This window comes from Leptinotarsa decemlineata, unplaced genomic scaffold (assembly GCF_025532065.1).
Source record: "Leptinotarsa decemlineata unplaced genomic scaffold, Ldec_3_MD MMD2_tig00003335_RagTag_RagTag, whole genome shotgun sequence".
In the NCBI taxonomy this organism is placed as follows: Eukaryota; Metazoa; Arthropoda; class Insecta; order Coleoptera; family Chrysomelidae; genus Leptinotarsa; species Leptinotarsa decemlineata.
The window spans coordinates 316,961-328,987 of NW_027412587.1; the positions used below are offsets into that span (position 1 = coordinate 316,961).

The 12,027-nt window shown below is 35.9% G+C and overlaps 1 protein-coding gene across 2 annotated transcripts in view; it reads left to right on the forward strand.

Annotated features, from left to right (window-relative positions):
* Positions 1 to 10,472, forward strand: part of LOC111511762 (uncharacterized) — a 29,735-nt gene extending 19,263 nt beyond the window's left edge. Inside the window, exons 1-2 of one of the 2 annotated variants that reach the window (XM_074177898.1) lie at positions 3,713 to 4,019; positions 9,286 to 10,472. In XM_074177898.1, coding sequence (XP_074033999.1) covers positions 3,839 to 4,019; positions 9,286 to 9,899 — 795 coding nt within the window. In that variant the 5' untranslated portion in view covers positions 3,713 to 3,838 and the 3' untranslated portion in view covers positions 9,900 to 10,472. Of the gene's footprint in view, positions 1 to 3,712; positions 4,020 to 9,285 lie in introns of those variants that run through there. The other variant, XM_074177899.1, reaches the window with a different exon arrangement.
* The last annotated feature ends 1,555 nt before the right edge of the window (positions 10,473 to 12,027 follow it).

A 12,027-nucleotide genomic window follows, 5' to 3' on the forward strand; every position in this document is an offset into this window, starting at 1 on the left:
GAAAATGAATTTGAATAAGTTTCTGAATTGAAAAAACACCATTCGATTCATTTGAAAAATAGTGTCTCTGCTAGTCCACTATGAAAGTCGACGCTTCCAATTCTTCACTTTTTGAAGTGGATGTATTTTCAGTGGATTCATACATTTTGAAATGATTTGTGAAACTTCTGAAAATCTTTTATGATAATGATATAAATTAGATTCCCAATAACAAATAATTCTGGTACTTTCCGCTAAAGAAATTAGATCAATGTTCGTGAAATTATGTTCATTACATGATTGGGTAACGAATTTTGAGTGAGGTTTGTTCTATTAAACTAGCTTTTCATTATCGTAAGAGTACTTTTTACTTTCTTACCAATTCTTTTCAAGTTAGAGTATCAGCAAATGATGATAACCTCGCGTCTATTTCGAGGAAGAGCAGATTGTCGATGTGAATTAAAAACATCAATGGTCCTAAAACTATACCTTGGGGTATACCTGTTATTACTGTTTGCGGTTCGCTCACCTCATTATCTATTTGTACATACTGTGTCTTCCACAACAGCAATACACTTTTCATGATTGACGGTATCGAAGGCCTCAGCGAGATATAAATATATTTTTCATCATCCAAAGTCGATATTATCTATAACACATATTATTGCATCTGTTGTTGAGTTTTTAGGCCTGGTCTGAATGCAAACTCTTTCGGAGAGGGTATAATATTTTTTTCTTAGCATTCCAGAATACGTTTCTTGATAGCTTGCTTGATAACTTTGCCTACCGCACTGATAAGTGATATTGATATTGATTCCGTGTTAGGAATCACACGTTAAAAGGAAAGATCCCGTTAATCCTTAGCTCGCACAAGTTTCGACTTCTGAGGGTTGTTGTTCGTAGGGGTGCGACAGCTGGTTTTCGGAAAAACAGATTTTTTAAATAGATCTAAATAGAAAACTTTTTTTTCATACTCTCTTTTGAGAGGAACCCAACATTGTGTAACTGGGGTATGCAAAAACTAAAAACCATTTGTTTTGTCGAATATAACATTATGTCTTTTTTGTTGAATGACAGGACATTGAGAATTTGAAAATAAGTAGTCATTCCAGTTTCAAAAAAACATGAGTTGTGTTATATTTTGGACAAATTTTTATACCAAAAAAGAATATTCAGTTAATAGTATATTCAAAAAAAGATATTCTCGACAATGGTTCATTGACGTACTCTTGGGGATCAATGAGTTAACGAATACGTCTTTCGAAAACATGATATGAAAACGTAGTTGAATTGTGACACCCTCTATATAACATTACAAGATGTACAGCACGCAATTACTGAACAAAACTGAGTAAAAAAACATTTTTCACAATTGAGACAGTAATATTGAATACATACACGTATTTTATCATACGCTTTATCGTAGGTTCACCTGTATGTATGTTTGTATGTTTGTTTGTTTGTCAGTTTGTTTGAACTCCAGAATTATCGACATTATTGCTTGATCTATTTGCGGGGGGGCACATGGCGCTATACGAAACTCACTTTACATGTAATGTGTAATTTTTTGCTGGTATCTTTTTGGCAACACTGTTTTTGACAGATCACGCGTGAATCGTGTCTTGTGTCATTGTCAAACTTGTTCAGTTTGATGTACAATTTATATATGAATCGATTTACGAATGAACAACGCTTGCACATTATTGAATGTTATTATCAAAATTCATGTTCGGTAAAGAAAGTGCATCGTGCTCTTCTTCCAATTTATGGACAGTTTCGTCGGCCTATCGAGGGAGTTATTCGGAAGCTTGTGACTAAATTTCGAACCCAGTTTATATTATTGGACATTAAACCACGAACACGCATACGTGAGGACCGAAGAAATATCGCGGCTGTATCCGCCAGTGTTCCTGATGACCATGAAATGTCGATTCGCCGCCGTTCGCAGCAATTGGGCCTCTGTTACTCCACTACGTGGAACATTTTGCGAAAGAATTTGGGTGTAAAATCTCATAAGATTCAGCTGGTGCAATAATTGAATTCACACGACCTCCCACAACGTCCAACATTTGGTAAATGGGCGCTGGCAAAGTTGGAGGAAGATCCACATTTTTATCGAAAATTTGTGTTTAGCGACGGGGCTCATTCCAGGTTGAATGGATACGTTAACAAGCAAAATTGCCGCATCTGAAGTGAAGATCAGCCACAAGCATTGCAAGAGCTACCGATGCATCCCGAAAAAGTCACTGTTTGGTGTGGATTATGGGTCGGTGACTTGTCGTCTTCTTCAAAGACGACAATGGCTGGAACGTTACTGTGAATGACGAGCGCTACCGTGTGATGATGGACGACTTTTTGGACATACCTGACATGTGGTTTCAATAAGACGGTGCCACATGCCACAAGGCATGCGAAACAATGGCCTAGTTAAGAGTCGCCTTCGGTGAACAGTTCATTTCACGTTTGGGGCCTGTCAATTGGCCGCCTAGATAGTGTGACTTAATGCCTTTGGATCATTTTTTGTGGGGTCATGTTAAGGATCATGTCTACAGGGATAAATCAACAAAGATTGATGCTCCGGAAGCCAATATTGAAGCATTTATACGTGACATGCCAGTCGATATGTTAGAGAGAGTGTGCCAAAATTGGACCTTGCGCATTTGTCATCTAAACCGAATCCGCTGACAATATTTGCATGAAATCATCTTCAAGCATTAAAGTATATTGATCGTTCGATCGATTCCAATTATGTTTTCATACATTTTTTCAATTTTTTTGTGTTGTTTTGAAAAGCAAATCATGTACCTCTTAAAAAAAGTTTTTTTTTATTAACACGAGTGCCTGCTGCCTCATTTGTGACCCTCTTTTACGCGCCTGCTACCTTAGGCTTGGTAGCTAATTTTCAGGCTCCCTCTCCGGAATCGAAAAATATCAATGGTCATTTTTTTAAACAACATACGGCTGATTGATCCCAAAGTTCAGATAAAATAAATATAGTTTTGAAAAACTAAAAAACACGCTTTTATAGCATACGAAAATGCTATAAAAGCATTGAAAAATATTGAAAAAATTGAAAAATAAATATAGTTTGAAATAGTAAAACACACGCTTTTAAAGAACATCGAACTGAAAAGTTGAAAATATTTTTTTAAATGAGCTTAAAAAATAACGAACGAAAAATGCTAGTATTATTGTGAAAAATGCGTGGGCGCTTTGTGCCATATTTTTTGTATATTGAGCGCCCGTCGCTTTTTTCACATTAGGTAATACTAGTATTTTTCGTTCGTTATTGTTTTAAGCTTTAAAAAAAATTAACTTTTCAGTTCGATGTTCTTTAAAAGCGTGTCTTTCAGTTGTTTAGTCTATATTTATTGGTTATATATGGTTTTTCCATTTCAGTCAAATCACCAATACAAACAAGCAACAAAACTGGTTACATACTTCAAGTTGTAGGATATTTCCGATGAATGAACCGAGACGAATTTGTCAATGCATAATTCGCTAGATCATCATTCTCAGGTCACCCAGATGAGCGATTCGTTTTATCCTACATAAACTTATTGCACGATCGACAAAAAAAACAGGCGTTCATATTTCGATAGTGGCGTGGCGTTCATCGTTTTTCGACCGGTACGGCACGATTACCGTGTGACAATCGATCGCTTCCACTACAAGGGAAGCTACAGTGCAGTTGGCATGCGCACAGTGGCCTACGTGATCAAATGCACGTTTTCATTCACGTCGATCTTTTTCATCCGATCGAACGTCCAGTTGAGCTCTGATATTATACCTTATTAAGTCATAGATCAATAGTTTCGTTGTACTATAACATTTTTGTGGCTTGTATAATTTTGTGATTATGGTTGAATCTATTGATAACGAGATCCTCATTTCCCTGATTGAATCTCATCCGATTCTTTGGGACAAGACCTTAGAAACATATAGAGACAGATCTGCCACGAGGAATGCTTGGAGAAAAGTGTGTAACGAACTGAATCCGAAATTTGAAGAGCTGAAAGACAGAGAAAAAAATAATTTTGGTGAGAATCATTACTGAGTAATAAATAGCTCTATATTATATTTACTAAAAAAATACATATATATATATATATATATATATATATATATATATATATATATATATATATATAGCCGGATTTCAGTAACTAAAGCTATTATATCATAAGTATGCCCACTGACTATGCGTGAAAGATTTCTTTCCTTATACGAGGAATTGGGCAAATTTCGGATATGCAGTTGGTTACCTCGTTCACAGGCAGATGGGGCGACGACAAACCTGTTGTTTGTTGTAGTATTCAGCTTAGTTCGAGGAATGATACTATGACGGAATTCGATTTTCAATTATCGGAAATCATCGACTTTATGTTGATGATATACACTACCTTGCACTGACGAGTGGCCAAACAGCCCGAAGCCGGTCTGCAAGTGTGTTCCAATAATTGAAAATCTATTGCGACAATTGTATCGCCAACAGCATATTTAGGAATAACTTCAGTGAAGAATCCTGCACTGACACCTGTCGGATATAATCCAACGCCCTTCGTGGTATTAGCCAGGGGAGTAGTTGTTTTCTGATAGGTGTCAGTCCATTAACCTACTGTGTAGGGTGTTGAAACTGGCCTGAACGAATTGTTCTTTCAGGTGATTTTATTATATCATAAGAGATCTTCAGCTGAAGAAATAACTAGTAGATACATTTATGTGTAATGTATGAGCATGAGTGGGGGCGATTTCATGAATATTTATATTTTTTACATGCATTGTTCATCTTTCTACTATAAAATAGCGGTTACTTTGATTTTTTGAATGGAACACCCTGTATATAATATCATATCATGATTTCTGATCACCTTGTCGACAACTTCACGTACTATTTCCCTACACCTACCTATTATCGTTTGGAAGATACAAATTAATTTCGATTTTTTTACCAAACATGTACTTTTATAGACGATCAAATTCGAAATGATGTGGGGTAATAGCATGAGGATCTTCACTTATTTGAGAGTTGTCGTTCCTAAACGGGCGACTGCTGGTTAACGGGAAAACCGATTTTGAACAGAACAGCCAGACAGAAAGTTCGAATTCCCGTGGGTTGAAGTAAACCATATTTTCAGTGAAACCCCCTCACAAAATAATCTAATGAATTGCCATCTGGTGCTCTAGGGGGATACGAAATGGTCCATTATCACCAATTCATCTATTTTCGAAGATTTCAGTTGAAATCTCTCTTACTAAACAAAAATTATGGGGTGAAGTACCATCCATTTGGTTCCATGCACGTTCTCATCATGGCAAATTATTTAAAATCACTTGAACTCTATATCTCAGTGAATCTTCATATTTTGTTGCATTCAACTCAGAATCTTAAAACTCGATATAGAAAATTAACCCATTTTTAATTCACAAAATACATTAAATTGCTATCTTCCTTGAAAACACCTTTGGCCAACGACTTGGGAATTTTCTGGCGCCCAATAATGACTGTTGTATCCATTGAAATCCCCATTTTTTGTAAACTTGACCTCATCTGTCCATTTGATATTTTCAAGGAAATGTTCATCCTCTTGAGTACCCATCAAAAGAATTCCACTCTACGAGGCAAATCAGTCTTTTTCAGATGTTGAGTACAGTAGAATTAATAGGGATGCCATTTTCACTTATTGAGAATGCGATAGATTGTCATAGGGTATACCTATCTCCCTTTCAGCCTCCTGTAGAGAAGCATTTGGAAATGCTGTTGAAAAACTAAATCGAAACGAAATATTACATAGTATAAAAGAGATGTTGAATTTCAAAAATAAGTGGTGAATACAAGGAAACCATGCCGGTTTATGTTTGAAACAGTTCATCTCGAAAACGGTTCGAAATCGAAATGGTATTATTTGAACACGTAAATCCAAAATTGGATATATAACTCAAAATTGTGGAAATATATAGGCTGTTCCATTCATGTGATCGAAGTATCTGCATTTTTTGAAGATCCTGTATGAAGCAAATTAAAATATGACTCGAACTGAAGATTCTCATGATATTACTTAACTCTATTTCGAATTCGATCGTCTTAGTAGATCATATCATGTGTACCTACTGTAGAATTTTCAGGTTGGTCTGTTTTCTGGTTGGCCAGAAACGTGAAAAGCCCTGTATAATAGTAACTCATTGAGTGTCTCATGAAGTTTTCCCAATGATCACTATCAGAAGGCTAGTAGGAAACATTCATTTCATTTAATTTTATTTCCAGATTTTTGTTTAAACGTTCATATGATATACAAACATATCATGCTTGTAGAAGAATATATTCACAATATTTTATTTTTCGTGAAATGTATATGAAAAATATTCTCAATTGCATTTTCAATTTGAAAACGCAGTAGAAAGCATGTTCGTGAATGATGCTAAAATTTAAAATAATACGCTTTACGATGTGTTTGATTATAAGTTATAGTTAAGAATTTTTTTTCCTTCGTGTAATTCAATGTTTATATGAAAGGAGGAGGACTTTCTTTCAGTTTGTGTCTGAAAGTTACTTCTTTGCATGATCTACACATCCATGTATAGAGTTATTTATTTTCAAATTGATTACTTCCTTCCTTTTTTTGAAAGATTCCCACTTTTTTGTATCTAGATGGAGTAGTAGAAAGCCAAAAACTCAAAAACTTTCTTTCCCATTTCCAATTAATCAATCCTAAAAATATAACCCCTTCAATTCAAATAAGATTCCTGTTGGCTGGGATTGAATCAAATAGGTGAATGAATGTCATTATGATGTCATCGATGACATAAGCAGATCAAGCTTATTCCGTGACATTAAAAATCGTAATTCATGAATGAATTGTGTGTATTTCCTATAATGTTATCCAATTTGGTACTGAAGAGCCTTAGGGCAAGTGTCTTACGGCGAAACATCGATGTATACCAGTGAGGATTACAGTGTTCTATGTAAGTGCAATTTGTTACCATTCATTTAAAGTAGAACTCATGTGAATGATATCTGATTTTATTTCACAACGAATGATTGAAATAGAAACTGAGTAGAGAAAAGTATCTTCTGCATAATTCAGTGTTCATATAGAAGTATTGGTTTCGAAAGAATTTTTTTTCTTTCGTGTAATTCAATGTTTATATGAAAGTAGCTGTTTCAGGAGGACTTTCTTTCAGTTTGTGTCTGAAAGTTACTTCTTTGCATGATCTACACATCCATGTATTTTACTTATTTTCAAATTGATTACTTCCTTCCTATCTTTTGAAGATTCCCTCATCTTTTTTTTTGTATCAAGATGGAGTAGTAGAAAGCCAAAAACTTTCTTTTCCAATGAGTTATATATTTGTTCAAACAAAGTTTAATTGACCACAATAAGCATTTCCAATAATAATAATGAAAATAATAATAATTTATTCTATATGAATACAACTGGTATTTGTCATGGATGTTATTCCATCTGAACATTTTTTTGCTCAGTTTAAAGACAAAAACCTAGTTCTTAAATGAAAGAGAATATACAGAAATATTCAATTTATTTCATATATTGAATTGAACAGATAATTTGAAACATGGGTTACATGAAAAAATACTAGCGATTTCAGAGGAGTATATAGATTTTGAAAAATGATACATGAAAGTTCCAAAATGAATGAATGAATTTCAATTACTGAAGGGCATGCAAATACATTTAATAACTTGGTGTACATGATTCATTGAACCTGGTGATCAATCTCAAAAAATGACTAGAAACCTAATTTTCTAAATTCGGCCGATTAGACATAGTCATATTTGCGTAATTCACAGATACACTCTCACCATGAAAATAACGTTGAAAGAAGAAAGCAGCATAGCTATCAATCCCGAATTACTCGTAACATTTGAGGTTTCATAATTTTATTTTCTTTTTGAAAGAACGCGTTTTCCTCATTGAGTCAACCATACTGATGAGATTGTCTAAGTTATCATTCACATTTTATGCAGTTTCAGTTTTCATTATCTCTCAAATCCTATCTTGAGATTTCATGAAAACCGTATTACTATTATAATACGTCATTATTGTGAGATTCAACAATGAAATTTCAACAATAAGAGTAGATATCGTAAAGTATAACTTCTGAAATACTGAATAGGTATTTCTCTTCTGTCACAATCACTTCGTTAGATTCGATATCCTTTCACAAACTGAAATTTTTGGACTAGACGTCGAATTTTTTTTTCATAAATTTCTATATGACCGTTTAGAAAAGTGTAGTTATAACCTATGACAGAAAATAAAACCACAGAACAATATTCATTGTGTATAGTATCATATTTTCCTCCAACCGATTTTCTGGAGTCTTTGAAGTCCACTAGATACTCGTTAGGACAACAAGAAAATTGTTCCGAATTCTTGGGGTTCTTGTTGAATACTCTTCGTGAGCAAAACAATAGCAAAATCAATATTCCTGACCGCTTTGGATTGAATGATTCCATACAGTCCATCTCGTCTTGTGCTTGTAAATCTTTTGCTGGAAAAATTCTCACTTGTTTACTTTGTAGTAAATGTTCAAGAGGTAGTGAAAACTCATGTGGATTTCTGGAACTTCATCTAGCTTTTCCTAACATGACTAATAACCAGTCCGTGCAAAGCTCATCGATGAATCATCTGAAAATGGAATTTTTAACAGGTGATGATCGACTGTATTGCCAAACATGTGCCAAACTAACTGTTATAAGGAAACAAGTATAGTTTAGGCACCAGTCAATTTAATAATAACACTGATGATTTTCAAACAAGACTCAACCACTGACGGAAGCAAGAAACTCCTCGGAAGGCTCAAAATAGATGAAAATTTCAATTTAGAAGACCACTATTGTAATATTCATGCAGTCATTGTTCACTGTGGTTCTGGCGTTGAATCTGGCCATTATTACGCATTGGTCGAAGACGAAACGGACTGGTTTAAGTTTGACGATGATTGTGTCACGAAGTGTTCTGGCGATGCATTGAAGTCTGTGGGGACACCCTACATTTTGTTTTATGAGAGAGAGGACATTGGTAGATCAAGATCTTTAGATGATGTGGTGCTGCAGGTTTTTCCGGGTTTTCCTGCAGCTGAAAAAGCAAATGCCACACTGGAATCGATGAAGTCGCCCCGGAGCGCCAATTAATTTTTATTGTTGTTTTATTTTTATCGTTGTTGTATTCAATATAAGGTATAATACTACAGACTGTTGTACAAATAATGCCAATATATTTTTCATTCCTCACTTCTATCGTTATTTTTTGCTCATCTCAAATTCTAATTATATTTTCACAGGTAAAGAAGTATCCAGAAGGTGGACAAATCTCCGCGATGCGTACTGCAAATCCCGGAAAAAAATTCAAAACTGTAAAAGAAGTGGTACAGGAGCGTCGACGGTGAAGAAATATATTTTCAATAATCAGATGCAGTTCTTGGAAAAATGTTATGACTCGAGAGACACAGAAGAGAGTATAGACTATTCTGTCACAACCGAAATCGACAATACAGAATCTATTCATGAGAAGCCTGACGAATATGAGAATACTGGAGAAATTATTAAGGAGGTTAACGTTCCTGCAAATAGAATGATCAGAAGACGTCGAAAACCAGACGAAGTGGATGCAGCCGTTCTGAAAGCTTCTGAACAACCTCAACAACAACCAGATACTAACATGTCTTTTTTTCATAGCCTGAAGCCGCATTTAAAACAATTTGATGACAGCCAAATCCTACAATTCCAAATAGCAGTCCTTGAAATCATTTCTGAAATTAAAGAAAAAGAAAAGATGACTCAGGCTCCGGCATTCCCTACCATCCCACAACACTGTTGTTCACATGTGCCTCTTCATCAGCAATCACCCAAGCCTCTCTCTCATCAACATCATTCCTCATTGAGATGCTGTATGTAGCAACATCACCCGTATAATTCATATCATTCATCACAAGAATGCGGAATCCAAACCAATGTGACTCCTAGTTCTACTACTGAACTGTCCCAGTACAACCAACCGATCTACCAATCTCTTAATATAACTCCAAAAGTAGTCAGTGGCAATAAACCCAGCAGTTGTACATCGGGCCAAATTCTAACGCCAACCCAAACTTCACAACCAGTCATTATTTCGGAAACAGCTTCAAATTATGAATGTTTTGATAAAACGTCGGACGATAATACTTCATTATCCATTATCAGAGTTGATAGCCCTTTTTCTGATAATTCAGAAACCTTCGACTTTGGAAACTAAGTAGTTGATTTGAAATTATAAGCATGTTTTGTTCTTGAAAATAAAAAAACTTCGAAAACTCAAAAGAATACTTTATCTTAACCCTTTTTGCATCATGTCAGTTGAGAAGGAATGAATTTAACGAATTGAAGCTTCTTAAAACTTTGTGAATCTTGATATATCTATAGATATATGAAGGAAAGTCTCATGATGTTGTTGTCTGCCGAACGGATTCTCAAACATTTATTTGAAGGTGGTTGACAATGTTTCGTGGTGTATTTTATCAGTTCGGACTTCCATCGTCTAATATAATATAAATTGATTTGAAATTCCTAAAAAAAAATTAAAAGAATTAACCGAAAATAACCAAGAACTGAAAATTACAAAGAAATAACATACAAGCAACGACCAAAAAAATGAAGAATTGAAATATCAATAAAAGCTGAAAATCAAAAATTAAGAAATATTATTAACAAAAAACGCTATATCGGGCTTTTCCCCCTTCAAGTCGCCAGGGCCTGACGGTATAAGACCAGCCCTACTTCAGTGGGGACTGGACACTCTTATGCCACACCTGGTTGGAATATTCAGAGCCTCTCTAGCTCTGAGGTATATTCCCAGTAAGTGGAAAGAAGTAATAGTAGTATTTATACCCAAACCAGGTAGGATGGACTACACCCTACCAAAAGCATTCCGACCAATAAGTCTCACATCGTTTTTCTTAAAAACCATGGAGAGGCTATGTGAGCGGTATATAAGAGATGAAGTACTTGTTAACATCCCACTTCATCAAATCAGCATGCATATACCTTGGGAAGGTCTACTGATTCGGCCCTTCACCATGTGGTTGGCAGAATCGAGAGATCATTGGTCAACAAAGGATCCACCCTGGGTATATTCATAGATATCGAGGGAGCGTTTGATAAAACAACCTTTCCAACAATTACCCAGCAACTACACTCCAGGAATGTACCCCTGGTAGTAGGAGAATGGATACTCCAGATGCTCTCTAGCAGAGCAATAAGTATTATTGTAGAAGACATCACAGTAAAAGGACTGGTCATGAGGGGATGTCCACAGGGAGGGGTCTTATTACCCCTCCTCTGGAAAATAGTTCTGGATACCCTAATTAATCACCTTAACAAATTTGTAAACACACTGTGCGATAGAGCGCAGGATGGGCTCAAATTAATAGAAACATGGTGTGAGGAACACTCACTGTCGATCAATCCCAAGAAGACTGAGATGGTCCTTTTCACCAGGAAGAGAAGTTTAACGGGCTTAAAACCTCCCGAAATCTTCAAAAGCAAACTAAACTTCTCTGAAGAGATGAAATACCTTGGTACTATCCTCGACAAGAAGCTAACATGGAACTCTCATCTACAGACTACAGCAAAAAGAGCATACGTGGCTTATGAGCAATGTCGGAGGACAGTGGGACGCGCATGGGGTCTTTCACCCCGTGTAGTCGCCTGGATCTACACTGCAATAATAAGACCTATGTTAACGTATGGAGCTACTGCATGGGGACCGAAAGTTCTACAAGCAACAGCCATCCAAAAATTATATCAAATACAGCGAATGGCTTGTTAAAACATCACAGAAGCCATGAGAACAACATCAACCGCGGCAATGGAATTAATCACGGGTCTGACCCCTCTGGATCTGTACGTTAAGGAGGTTGCGTTAATGACCATGGTACGATTGCGCACGGCTGGTGTAAACCTCGAGGTAGGAATGGGTCGATTGAGGCTGGGCCTATGGCTTACTGCGCTTACTGCGCAACCTCTGCTGCAGGCAGAGTGATGCAAGT